The 14,016-nt window shown below is 36.2% G+C and overlaps 2 protein-coding genes across 2 annotated transcripts in view; both read right to left on the bottom strand.

The window, feature by feature from the left end:
* The window catches only part of LOC112142754 (pterin-4-alpha-carbinolamine dehydratase 2), a 15,624-nt gene extending 10,244 nt beyond the window's left edge, over nucleotides 1-5,380 (bottom strand). Inside the window, exons 1-2 of the mRNA XM_024266317.2 lie at nucleotides 5,170-5,380; nucleotides 4,196-4,327 (exon numbers count right to left, since the gene is read on the bottom strand). Of these exons, the coding sequence (XP_024122085.1) occupies nucleotides 4,196-4,327; nucleotides 5,170-5,283 (246 nt within the window). The 5' untranslated portion in view covers nucleotides 5,284-5,380. The remainder of the gene's footprint in view (nucleotides 1-4,195; nucleotides 4,328-5,169) is intronic.
* Nucleotides 5,381-5,919: 539 nt separating this feature from the next.
* On the bottom strand, nucleotides 5,920-12,545 carry txndc15 (thioredoxin domain containing 15). The gene is made up of 6 exons (XM_024266316.2): nucleotides 12,363-12,545; nucleotides 11,425-11,735; nucleotides 9,363-9,509; nucleotides 9,054-9,217; nucleotides 8,147-8,277; nucleotides 5,920-6,231 (listed from the first exon to the last, which is right to left on the bottom strand). The coding sequence occupies exons 1-6, from the start codon at nucleotides 12,457-12,459 to the stop codon at nucleotides 6,035-6,037; spliced, it is 1,047 nt and encodes a 348-aa protein (XP_024122084.1). The 5' UTR covers nucleotides 12,460-12,545; the 3' UTR covers nucleotides 5,920-6,034.
* Between the last annotated feature and the right edge of the window lie 1,471 nt (nucleotides 12,546-14,016).

Here is a 14,016-nt window from a genome sequence, read left to right as displayed (position 1 = left end):
AACCTATGCAATAAAGCAATAAAAGAAAACACCTTCTGCAAAACTGCAATCAAACGTATTTCCGCAGGAAATGCAATTTTTCTAGTTTATGAATTTATTTTTTTGTCCTGTTATGGAGTTTAGCTAATATTTCAGCTACTTGCTGTTTTTTTTTTGGCTAATTTAAGCTTTTTCAGGTTTTTAGGATATTTTGAAGTTTAGCTATTTTTTCAGCTACATGCTAGCTGTTTTGGCTAATCTAAGTTTTTTTTATTTGTTTGTTTTTTAAGCTAAATTGGCACTTAGATAATATTTTATCTGGCTATCAGCTTCAGTGTTTTTAGTTATTAAGCTCAGTATTTTTAGTTATCCATTTAAGCATCTTCAGTTATCACCACTACCATCATCTTGGGCAACATCAGTTTATAGTATTCACTCTAGCATAATCGCAGGTAATGCTATATAGATATATAATTGATATTTATGTTAAAAAGTTACAGTTTTGAAGTTTCAAAAAAATCTGTTTTAGAGTGTTCAATAAATGTTTATCCTGTTCGGCCTTCAACCTAAGGTGTGTTTGGATTTTGGCCCCCTGTGCGATTGAGTTTGACACCCCTGCTGTAGTAAGTGTCATGTAATGCTCAGGTATTGCGTTAAAGCCAGTGCATTCAAACCCTTCATTGAAGCAAGGCTTAAGAAGACTTCCCTCTTGCCAAAAGCCAGAAGTTGCCAAGGAGATCTTATTTTACAGATGATCTGATAACAGGATTCTCTGACTGCCTGCAACATTGATGACACATCTTGAAGCTTCTCTCCAGATATTTCACAGGCTTGACTTTTCAGCACAGTTTTTTTTTTTTAAGATGCCCACTCGGCTGCATCTATAACCTGGGTTCCACAACGGAACGCAGTTGGATTTTGACCTCACAGCCTCTGCAAAGCTTTTGGTGGTCCTCACATTTTTTAATTACAAAAGTAAATAGTTGAACTCTGTAAACAGCTACTTTCTCTATTCCCCGATGTGTATGCAGGTACGTAGGGGGCGGAGTTATCCAGAAACTCCTTTTATTTGTCCAGGGAAACCTGGATCACAAGCAGATTGGGACCCTTAATAAGAGGGAGGGGCTTGTAGGAGATTTGGGGAGTAAACAGCCAATGAGAGGAGAGGGAGGGACGACCCAGTTTTCCCTGAGTGTATTAGTCCTCTGTAAATGTATATATCTGCTAATCAGTCGCAATACTGTAATTTCATCACCGTCTAGAGAACCTGTATTAGTATTTAAATATGCATGTTTTTGCATGAGTAAAAGGGATTGTAGTTGCAATATTTAAGGTTTTTAACTCATAAATATTAAACAAATCAAGTCAAATTTATAAAAACTACAGGAAAAAATATATATAACCCTAAATAATAATTGATAAACCAGGTGCCTTCATTTATTTATATATTTTAACATAGATCTGTAATTAGCTACAGAAAAGTTTTGATTTTGTGGATTGTTTTAAAGTCGTTTCTTTCTAAATGTGGTTTAGTACTGCAAACTAAATGACTGTTCTTTCCAACTTATAGCCTATTCGTCGAACGGTCTGGATACATTGTCATTTGCGTGATAAAGTTGCTCTTTTTCAGTGAAGAAAATGACTGTTTGCTTTTTTAAATTTGACTGGAAAAAAACAGGCGCATGTTTTCGTCCCAAAACTCAGCTTTTGTAGGACTTTTCTTGCCCGCCGCTGCTCGGCTAAATATTTGCGGCGAAAGAATGAATGCCATCAACGTCAACCTCAGCTAACATAACACAAGAGTTGAGCCTGAACAGGTCAGGTCTTCTTCCACGAGCTGCCTCTTGAAACCAACCCCGTTTCACTGATGTCGCATGAATGTTTCCACTTCATCCTCTCAAATCTAGAGCAGATGCTCGACTGTAAACATACGCAGCATGTAAACAACATCAGGGACCGAGACTCAAAAAAAACAAAAAATGTGAACAATTTCAACCAGAATTAACAACAAGCACAAGCAGAGATGTTTCTAAATATGATAGTCGAGGACGACTCCAGAGAGGGACTTCTCCCCTCAAACATGATGAACTGCTCTGGATTTGACAAAGAAAATACCTGTGAGTAACTTCATAAAGACGGATGCCACTAACAACTGTACCCACAGGCCGCAGATAAAACACGGAGCTGCCCACTTAGAAACAACACTTTCCACTTGTGGTAATCAGAAAAAAAAAACTAAAAACAAAAAAGCAAGTGCAGCTTATGTTTATTTATTTGTACTTATTCAGACCTGAGGTATCGAGCATGAACAGGTTCTGGTGTGGAAGATGATTACAGCTCTACCGCCCCCTACAGACCACAGAGAGAAGTGTTTGAATTTGTTATTCTCATTACAAACTTTTGATTTCCTCAAACACATCAATTGGAACTTAGTGAAAATCAGCCGGCAAGTCGCTCCTTGTCTCCACTTCCATCCTCTTACAGAAACATCCACCAGAAATGAAGGAGAAGACAAAAATCTAACACGACAGACAGAGAGGCCAACGTGTAAAATTACAACAAGATGAGCTCATTTCCCAATATTATGGGGCAGAAGTGGAAATGGGAGACAGACAAGAACAGGAGGGGTAGCATCAGGAAAGGAAAAGAAATGCACATCAGCAGGATTGATGGAGCTGTTAGTGGTTTTGAACCAGATGAGACATTTTGACCAATCTGATTGTTTGTGAAAGAAATCGCTGATCAAAACCCCAATTGCTGCCAAGCAGCTGCCTGCTGAGTGTCATGGTAATGCAGCCTGACGTTTGGGGGTAAGAGGAGGAGAGGTTTTAGAGCCAGGAGGTGCAGATGGGGGAGCTCAGCGCTCGCCCTCCAACTTCAAACATGGGAAAGTGTAAAAACAGACTTCTTTTGGAGCTAAAACAACCAACAAGAGGATTTTTAAAAAGTTCACTAAGTGGCCTTGGGACATTGCAGTTTACTGGGTGAGAAACTCGCCACAACAACAAAAAAAAAAAAATTTCTTTGAAGCTTCAATGAGTCATTTCCTTTAGACGCCGTACTTTTGAGTCCGAAAAAAAAAAAAAAACAGCACATTCCGTCATTGAATATAATTTCCAAAGTGACTCACTCCAATCCTTTTTTTATCTATTAGTTTTCCCAGTGGTCTTTTATTTATGATGATGCTGTTTTTATCCAAAATAATTTTAAAAAAACTGTTGTTTGCTAGTTTATTTTATGTAAAAGTGCAACAGATTCTTCAATCTAATATGTGCAAAAAAAAGGAAATGCTGTTTTTCTCTAACAAATAAAACAAATGCAAGTACTGCAAACAATTATAGCATAAATAAAAACTAGATTTGATTAAAATTTTCAAACTAGTCAAAACCTTGCTTAAAGGAAAGTCTATGTATTTTTTTAGCTGAGTCAGCAGAATTTTCAGCGACATTTTTTTCGCCCCCACAGTTGTAATATTCTAATATATACCATATGCAGTATATTTTTGTTCAGCTTGAGCCATAGAATTCATGTATGGAATTGTTAGGTCATTCCAATAAAAAAATGTGTGGGCAACCATTGTGAATTTGCCACTTGCCACTTAAAATCTACAACTTCTAATTCCAGTTTTTTTTTTTTTTTTTCCACAGTAGCTTCCCAATGATATTCGAGAAGTAAGGAGACGGTCGACCTAAAATGAGTTTTCCTTTGTAGCTGGTACTAAATGTGTGGGATTTTTTCTTAAAATTCAAGATGGTGGTCTCTTTCCAAGGTCAAAGGTCAACAGAACTTCTGTGGTGGTTGTGGACTTGGAGCTGCCGGCATTTGTGTGAAATTTCATGAAGATAGGTTTACTTTTCCCGTACTGTGGGAAAACGCGAAAATCGCCAAATCTCACACTTTGCCACAAAATGGTCACCAACCCATAGGTCATGTGACCACCCCAAAATAATTTCAAAAACTCTTTTGGATTTCCTCGACACATGTTTTGGTTTGGTTAGTGTATTTTTATTGTATTTTTTTCAGCTCCATAAGCGGTTTCAAGGGCAACTGGACTTAAAGCTTCATCTGATCTTTCACTGATTATCTGATTAGCTTCTTCTGTTAAAGTTACTCTTCATTAGAGCTGAACACTGGTCTAACATCCCATAATAAATCAAAATGCTGACACAGCCTCACTAAAAACAGAAAACATGAAAAAAAACTGAAAGACACAGACCTGATTAAAGGTTTTAAAGTGAAACTCTTTAAATATGGCATCTCGATCCTCCACCTCCATCCACCCGGTAGCCCTGAGCTCCATCATCATCTGATCCCGGTCGGCAGGAGGGAGCCAGTGGGAATCTGACGACTAAAAATAATACATTTACTTATCAACAATTCATTCTTTCAGACAGCTGTTTCTGTTGATGACATTCAAATTGTGCTTTGTTTTGGAAGGGGAAATTTGATACAGGTCACAAAAAGCTATCATTTTTCCTGCAAATAATAATATTCTAAAAAAAAATGGAATTAGTGTTCTTCTTTTGTTTTATGTGCTGATCCTTTGCAGGATTTCAAAGAATTGTATTTTGTTACATAACTTTGCCTGTGAATTGAATAATTTTCAATAAGATCTATAAATTGTCTTTCTGTAAAAAATGTGCAAATAAAAAGAACCTTTGAAAATCTTTTAAATACGTAAAACAAAAATAGTGCTATTCATATAGTGTCCACTAGGTGTCAATGTTGTCCCTCTGAAAATAAGAGTTATTCCAAAACTGTACGGTTTCAGAAACAGCTGTTACTTAGGTAAACACTGAATAATAATCCACTCCATTTTATGTGTAACAATGAGAATGCAAACAAGCATAAATCAAAAAGAAAGAAAAAAAAAGTTCAAATATGCTTTTATTTTCCTAAAGCCCGAACTTCCGGTGAAATTTTTTAAATAAACCAAATTTAATTAGACGTCAAAATAAACCAAAATATTTATAAATTTTGCTGCAAAAATGTTTTCTTAAACATTTTTAAATAAATCAATAAAAAAACGAGGCATATATCTAAGCTTTCGAATTAATTGTGCGCATTTCCTCCTCTTAAGTACTGACTGTCTTTGATGCTAACTCTTCGCCGCTTGCACCTCTCGTTCATTACTGAGCTCGTGCTGGGACATTACATTTTCGGGGTCTCAATTCTCGCCTTAACACTCACCATTTTTGACGCGTTGTTCCTGAGGAACGGAAGCTCCTTCAGGGCGTTCAGTGCACAGAGGCGGTTGCAGGGCCAAGAGCTGCCCGTCCGGAGGCTAAACATTAACCCAAACATTAGGAGCGTTTGGTCAGCTGCCCTTTTTCCAAACCTACCTGTTCTGCACGCTGCGTGTCCTCCACTACCCCGTAACACTCAGGCATAGCTGTTTACTTCAGTGCCTGATTAAAATTGTGAATATTTTATTTTTAAATTATTAAAATGGCTTATTTAGAGGGTGTAAAAAATGTTGTTACAAAACTGGTAAAAATCTGTTATGTCAAGATAATAAATGCAATTTCCTGCAAAAATAAAATCAGAAAAATATTTTTTACTTAAATAGAAATAGGTTAAGCACAAAAGAAAAAAATAACTTCTTGTAATTTCCTTGATGCTTAACTACCTATATATATATATATATTTCAAAACACGTTTTTTGTGTTCAAAGTGGAATTATCTGAATGTTAATGTTATTTAATATAATGACCAACCACCACATGTGCTTTAAAATTGGTTCAACCTAACCACTTCATGAGTTTCTGTTCAGTAGAAATAGTAAAGCCATTAGTGTTATGATCACCACATATATTTGATTGAGCTGTGCTGCAAAAATTATTTCTTGTAGCCTTTTTCATGCAAATCTTATGCACCGGTTTGTAAACTTATTCAAACAAAATTGTGTGCTAATATAGCAAACAATCAGAAGGACTAATAATCTACTAATATTTCATTTAAATTACAACTTCTCAACCTTTTATTTTGAAACAAATTATTTAATTTCAATTAAATTACAAATCTCAATAAAACCATGTTTTTTTTCATCCCGTCTTCACTCCTGGTGCTCGTGCTCTTGTCCAGGTATAAGCCAGCGGATGCTGTCTGCTCGCAGGATGGCATAAACGGAGAATCCAGTGATGAAGAGGATGGAGAAGACCAGCAGCCAGTCGATGCTCCTCACAGGGACGCTGTGTAGGGGGCCTTCCAGGTCCTCTTCTGTCACGTTTCTGTCAGGACTTGCTTCAAACCCTGCGACAAGATATTTGAACACAAAATGATCTGAGTAATGGACAGTGGCGGTTTTACACCGAATTACTCCCCAGCCGCCCCCACTACCACCACCACCATATAACTATATATAAAAAATGTGATTTTAAAATAAAACATCCATGTTTTGAAAATGTAAATTAACATTCCCTAAACTGATCTCTACTTCAGAGAGGAAAAATCTGCTCATGATTGCGGTCTACAATCCAGTGATTGGTACATTTTAGTTATGAGTAGTTACTTTATGCCAGTAACATAAAGAGTCTACCAACCGTATTAGATTTCTACTAGCATCTAGCATTTCTCTAATAAAAAAAATTATGCTTCTTATCAAAACTGTTAATCCCTGTATTTAGAAAGTTTTAGTTCATGAATATAATCTTCCAAAAGCAAAACACTAATAAGAAGTGAAAGTGCAGTCTTAAGTCAGGTTTGATAACATTACAGAAATGTTGTTATTTTAACAAACTACACGTCTTTTCTCTGAATCTTTACATGAACACATTCCTTACTTTAAAGCATCAACTTTTCTTCAAAGCCCTGAAGTTTATTTAGTCATATGGTCATTTAATATTTTCACCATATTTTTAAGGAATTGATTCTGTTCAAAACACAAATGTTTTTCAATCACAGAGGAGTAAAGATTAAAACTAGTGAAGAAAAATAAAATAATTATTTTAAGTTTTTTTAATGTCATGCATATAAGAACATGCCTATATAGAAATATGTGCAACATTTTTGCATCATTGTGTGTAATCTTACAGATCCATGTCATTATTGTAAATAAGAACTTGTTCTTAAGAGCTTACCTGGTTAAATAAAAGGTTTAATAATAAAAAGATCAGTGTGTTGGAGTTGTGAATCACAATGAAATGAAGCACCAAATGAGTGTTTGCTTGTGTTGGCTGAGGTCAGTGTAAGCGAATGCTAGAAATTCCCAGCGCACCTAAAATGCAGGGAGTTCTTTTACTGCAAATGCTTAAGAGCTGAAATCCCAAGCAGCCCCTGAACGCACCTTATGCTGCAGTGAATATGACAATTAAATCCTTTAAATCTGCGTAATAAAGTCTGGATTAAATGTTTGAACCGAGTCTGGGATGGATGTTTGTGGTGACCAACAGTGGAAGGAGAAGCAGACTCCATCCTGATTGTGTTTGAGCCTCACAGAGGAAGAACAGAGACTCACCTTTCAAAGTAAAAGAGTGTTTCTGCCCGCCAAAATAACCTCTTGTTAATTTAGAGCTCTTCCTGTATTGAACCGTGGGTTATAGAATGTCATGTTATGACTGAATAAAAAAAAAAAAAAAGAAAGTTGTGACAAACTCCTTTCTCATACGTCCTCTTCCTCCCTCTATCTTCACACCTGTTCGTCGTATTCTCAGGCGACAGGAGCGTATGCACCTGCAGGGGGCGCCAATTCACTGGTTTCAGGCAAAACATCGTGATATAACAGGTAACAGAAACCAATAGCGGCGCAGATTTTTTTTTTTCCTCCAAGCACCGAGCTGCCGCCCCCTTTGAGTTGGCGCCCCGAGTCACTGCCCATACTGCCCGTACCTAAAACCGCTACTGGTAATGGACTTAGATTTAGATGACATCTCTTTGAGCTCAGTAGCTGAGACAAAAAACACACTCAGAATAGTGTTCATTTCAGAGTTCAAAAGTTAAATTACAAAATTAGATAGATGGGAAAAATCTATTTTAGTAGTTAAAGCAAAAAGCATGAAAACTTTAGAAATTGGTCTAAAATATCAAGATTTTGTTTTTACAGTTCATCTTTTAAAATGTGCTTTTTTAAATAATAAAATTATAAAAAAACAAAAAAAAGTCACAGTCTCGACTGCCTGAAGAAGTGGTGAATGGAACCCAAACATTTCCACCTCTGCGGCACTGCTACCTGTCTGGTTGGTGATGAACGACGTCAGCGTCTCCAGCGTTCTGTCTGTGTGGTTAAAGCGAGCCATGGGTTTGGCGCCTTGAAATAACAGGATGTTAGGAACCGCTACCGTTCCAAACCTTGTGGAGAGGCTGGTGAAGAGATGCCAAGTCACACAGACAATAAACGTGGGTCAAAAACATTTCTATGTTTAATGTATGTACTCTTCTGGCTCATTACTAAGCTTTAATACATCAACAAGAACCATTTTAACTCTAATAACTTTATGAAATAAGGAAAGTTTCAATTATTCAACACGTATTGTAAAAAAAAAAAAAAAAAAACACTTAAATCATGAAATCATGTTTCTGTTTGATCAGTTCATTATTTTTATCAAAACCTTCTCTGTGAATGATGTGGGCTTTAAAGACTAACTACAATGAAAATCACGTCTTTGGAGTTTTCAACATTTTCCTGTAGCATTTTTCTCATAATGGAGGACATTTATAACATAATTTAAAGTTAAAACTGCATTACTAAGTATTTCTTTATACAAGTTATGTTGGATCAGGAGATAAAAACTGGATATTTAAAAAAAACTTGAGTTTGTTTGTGATGCAGACACTCCCATGGGCGGCCTGAAGCCTCTTTGATAGGAAAAGCAGCAGAGCTAAATTCCAAACCAACAGTCCAGAGACTACTTTCTAATGAGCTCCTGCTGCTCTGCAGAAAATATGTCTTTAAAAAACGAGTCATTAAGATGTCATCAAGATTAAGATGACATTCATTGCCTCGTTAGCCAAAAACAAATCTAATTTTGGTCAAAAATACGTAAGTTAATGTTTAAAAACAAACAAAATCATAAAATATTCAAAAAATTAACTATTTTAAAGACTTTTTGAATATTCACAATTAGAACACAACTCACCTGCTGTGCTGTGACGCATCTAAAGCCAGGAAATGAATACCAGGAAAAACTCGAGGAAGAGCGTTGAAATGAGGAGCCAAGTTGGCGGAGAACTGGCACCAGGCTGTGTAGAACAGCACCACAGAACACTCTGTGCTGTTAGCATTAAGGAACTCCATCAGGTCCTGAAAAAGTTAGCCAGAGATGAGGAACGAAACAGCCTCTTCAACAAATCTATTAAAAGAGTAACTATTTTGATGTGTAAACGTGCCAAACATCTGAGAAAAAGCACATTTTTAATGGCTCTCAGAAAGTCATCATCATAGATACCTGTGAAGCATTGAGGACCTGCACAGTGAAAGTCTGCAGTCCTGTCATGTTCCTCTTATCACAGTTCACTTTGTACGTCTTAGCAGCTTCAGTGACGTTGTGCTCTTCAGATGGTGTAATATTTGAATGGACCATTTCAAGAGTGACCTGGAAGCAAAGGCCAGACTTCAGTCATTTTCTGGAACAAAACTTAATTAATGTTCTGTAAATGTTTGAGTTTCAGTCATTTAAATCAAGGCGAATAGATGGATTTAAATCTGAACATCATACAGGCATAAAAACAATAATTGAAAGCCAGTTTTGGAATGTACTGGTTGGGCAGTTGATTTATAACTAGGGCTGTCAGATTTGTCGCGTTAAAAACGCATTAATCTGACACGTGCTTGACGCAGACAATTTTTTTGACGCATTAATCGCGGATTTTCTCATACGTGCCTTTCCATACCGCGCGCGCGGGCGTCCCACCCTCTCTCGCCGGCAGCTCTCACTAGATCACGGGCGGGTCTCCAACCTCCGAGCTGCTAGCTAGAACCGGCCGGAGCTAGGACCTGGAGAGCTCCTGCACCCTAACCTCCCTAAAGCTCCGGTTCGCGTCCAGTACCACGTCTGGTGGTACCGGCTCGCGTCCGGCGCCGCGTCCCGAGAGCTGCGGACCCCCGACGTTCAGAACAGCAAGCGCACCGGGGGACGTTTTAAATGTTCTGGAGGTTTAAGCGTGATCCAACCCCAGCATAGCGGTCTGTCTGCCGGCATAGTCATGGCGTGAGCTCCGCTGGACACGTCGCTGCATCGAGCTGCAGCCAGAGAACGCGGCGGCAGTAACAGACTGTCAAACTATCCACAGTGTATCCCGCTTTTCTCAGTCTTTAATGTTTTAAAAAACGAAAGTTAATTGGAAATGATAAATCTCTATTTCATTTATTACTGCTATTCAGCAGAGGAGGAAAAGATTTGGTCCTGACAAAAAATAAACATGAAAGTGTTATGGAAATTTGATTTTTGATGTTTTTTATTTTATTTTACTGAACGTTGATTGAAGTTTTGAATTTAAAATGCCCTTCACTTGCACTTGGGCTTTTGTTAGGCATTTTATGTTACAGCCTTTTATTGTTAAGAAAGTTTATCTCAATACAATGTTACAAAATAAAGTATTTCTGATGAAAACTATTAATTTTGCCATTCTTGTTTTCATAATTAATGTAGAACTGCTAAATTCCACGAAGCACACTTTTTTTTCCTTAAAAAAAGGCCACATAATATTTTGCGATTAATCGCAAGTTAAGTCAGGACAAAATGCGATTAATCGCGATTGAAATTTTTAATCGCCTGACAGCTCTATTTATAAGACAACATAAAAGGAATAAAAGGTGCTCTTTTACCAGTGTTTGTTTTTATTTTTCAAGTTTTCTTAAAATGCCCACTGTTTAAGGTCATCATTTAGGCAACTCAAATAAATTCATTTGTTTAAAGAAAGTCTCACTCTGATCATTTTTTCAGCCATTTTCAAAGCGTTTGTGATCTTTTAATAATAATTATGTTTTTAGCCAAAATTCAAAAACCTGCAGAGCTTTCTAGGACATAATTTCTCCTTTTAATTAGATATTTGCCTATGAGTCGCCTTCCCTCACACCCCTAACCTAATATTAGGTTACAACAGGAAAGGCGAGCAATATCGGAGCTCTCTAGATGTACAGCTTTGAGGCAGATGCCGGCTCAGATGAGGATTATAAAGATGTAATAGTCTACAACTGCATAAGAATGGTAAACAGGGAGCTTGTTGCCCGGCCAGCGTATATCCCAAATATGATCTTTTTCAAACTGCATATATTTTGTCTGCTCCTGATTCACAATGAGTTGAACAAATAAATAATCAAAAATGAAATTCTGAGCCTAATTTTCTGCATATTTGCTCTCCAACATGAGAAAAATGGGGGGAAAAAACACAAAAAACATCACAATTTTCATAAAAATTAGTCTTTAAATCTTTGTTAATATTTCCAAACGGAACATTTCATTCTATATCAGTCCAAGTTTTGCTCCTGGTGTATTTTTGGCGATTCACCTGCTGAGGCTCCTCTTCCTCCTCCACAGATGGTGAACCAGTCATCAGGTCCGAGGAACCGCAATGATCACCTTTCTCATCACACGGAGGCGAGAAGCCAGTCTGAAAGTCTTTCACATTCTTGGGATATAAAGATTCAATATCAGACGGATCAATTGGAGTATCGGTGCCCAGGACAGCATCTGCAATCTCAGCTGTCTTGAACTGCCTCTTCAGGACAGAGCTCTGGTCATCTGACTCCACAAACTTGGGACTGTTCTCGGAGTCAGAGATTCCATCCGGCAAAATGAGCTCAGGCGAGTCCTCATTGTCTGAGTAATACAGAGAGGAAAATACATTCGAAATACAACAGATATTTAAATCTGACGTATTAAGCAAGGACCATAAAAATATATATTATTCTAATTGAGTGTCAATACATATGCTCAGATCTGAACTGAGCAAACGGTTCTTGGTCTTTAAAAACACACATACATAACTGGGATTTTATTTATATTTTTTGTGTCCAAATTTTTGCATCCTAGACAAATCATTGATTCATTTTAACAACCACAAATGGTTCAAAAATGTGAATTAGGAAAATAAGCAGCATAACACAACTTCTGAAAATAGGAGGCGTTAAAAATGAAAACTAAAAAGTAAAACAGAAAGGAATTTGTTTGGCCAAATTATCTTTTTTGTCTACGTAGCAAGAATCTATGTAATAACTTTTAGTGGGAAATCCTGTTTGTTTTAAATTGTGCCATATTTACCATGTCCGTCATTTTTGTCAAATAATAATCGACTGTAAGTCAGTCCTAAAAATGTGGCTACTTAAAAAAGTATACTTATTTGGAAAAGCATAATTAGAACTAAAAGCAAATCATCCAATCACATTTTGTGCTTTTGTAGCAATATATCGGTTTGGCTAATCGGTGATGGATTTTCGGTTCTCCTACCTTCTGCGTTCACCGACGAAAACTCGAAAAAAACAACACTAAGTACAATAAATAATAGCACAAACGTTAGATGAAATTTGCTCGAAGTCCCCACCATATTTAATACTTTAAAGATATAAAAATAAGAGACAACGTCGGTCCATCCTGAACGACTTATAGGAACGAATAATCGCAAGAAGCACGGACGAATATAAGCGACACACCATCAAAATTACTTCCGGTTTTTCTTTTTTCTTTTTTCCAAAGAAGAAAACAATCATTTAAATATTAAATATGATGTACTCTTTGTTGTAGTTCTATACTAGAACATATTCTAAAAGTATTTTTTCAAAAACCAAATTACTTTTTGATATATTTCAGAAATACATCGCAATTCATAAAATATGAAGAGGCAATCATGTTTATCAAGGGCAACATACATGTCCTGTGTATGTTTGTTTTGTTGTGTCCTTATTTTGCTTTTTTTTTTACGAAATGTGCTCCGTTTGTTTTGCTCCAGCTGTTATGCATTTATGTGTATACATTTTCTTTATCATTTAATGCAGAAATTACATTTTCAGTCAGAACAATTTTATATGTCACTAAAATATATGTTTTGATCTAAAAACCTTAACTTAATTTTGCTACTATTTTTTTCACTTAAAATTAGAGAAAAACATTTTGATCATGATTTTTCCCCTCCAATTTAGGTGAAGCAAGACAACAATGTAGATAGTTTTTGCACAAAACAGCAATATTTTTGATTTTAATTGCTACATTTTAACAGGCACGACCTTCAGGAAATCATTATAACCTTTCTGAATTATGACTGTCCTGTAGTTTCCTTGATCACTTTAAGTTAACAGTGAAACAGTATAGGCCTACAGAGTATTGAGAAATGCTAGGCTTTTCTAAGCATTCATTGAATGTTCTGTATAGTAGCAACCCTATGCCTAAAGGGTCTTCATCATTTGCCACCATTAGTAATTTAGTATCCCTGTCTTTGTTACATGTACTGACAGACACAAATCTGAATGGCAAAAATTCATATCCACTGTGGATCTAGGAATGAAAATATTTATAAATCAAATGATCTGTTGTTTAACAGTTACAATGCAGGTTTCATTCAAACACAACATCACCTTTTTATTTGGTCTAAGGCTTTCCATTAATAATTTTTGTTCAGTTTCTTACTTAGTCAATTTGGGCACATGACTTAGTAGCATTTCTTCATATTTAAATAAACCTTTATAAAACATTTAGGTAAAAAGTATTTTTGATTAAATACATTTGTAAGAAAGTGGGAAATGCTTTTTTTTAATTGCAAAAGAGGTTTATATATATACAAAAAACTGGTACGGTGAATTTTTTTTTTTTTTTTGGAAAAAAAATACTTAGAGAAAAATGACCTTGGACTGTAAAGTGCAGATAAGTGACAGTAACTCCCCGGAAGTCTCGGTGTTTGCAGATAATCATGTGAGCTGGATGAAGGTCTTACAAAAACAAACAAAAAAAACCACTAATATGATTGATACTGTAAGATGCAATATTTTTGGCTGCTGCATTTTCTTTACCAAAAGACACATTTAATTAGGGTTTTCAGTTTTTAAAATTTATTTTATTTTATAGAAGCCAAATATGTGTTTTTCTAAACACAATACTACACACTTTCCTT

The sequence above is a fragment of the Oryzias melastigma genome, linkage group LG14, assembly GCF_002922805.2.
Source record: "Oryzias melastigma strain HK-1 linkage group LG14, ASM292280v2, whole genome shotgun sequence".
Lineage (NCBI taxonomy): Eukaryota > Metazoa > Chordata > Actinopteri > Beloniformes > Adrianichthyidae > Oryzias > Oryzias melastigma.
This window is presented reverse-complemented; position numbering and strand designations above follow the sequence as displayed.

Coding starts and splice junctions, on each gene's coding strand:
- txndc15 (XM_024266316.2), bottom strand. CDS start 12,459: ATGGTGGGGACTTCGAGCAAATTTCATCTAACGTTTGTGCTATTATTT. Junction 11,736..12,362: donor TTCGTCGGTGAACGCAGAAG/GTAGGAGAACCG, acceptor TGTATTACTCAG/ACAATGAGGACTCGCCTGAG. Junction 6,232..8,146: donor GTTCATCACCAACCAGACAG/GTAGCAGTGCCG, acceptor ATCTTGTCGCAG/GGTTTGAAGCAAGTCCTGAC.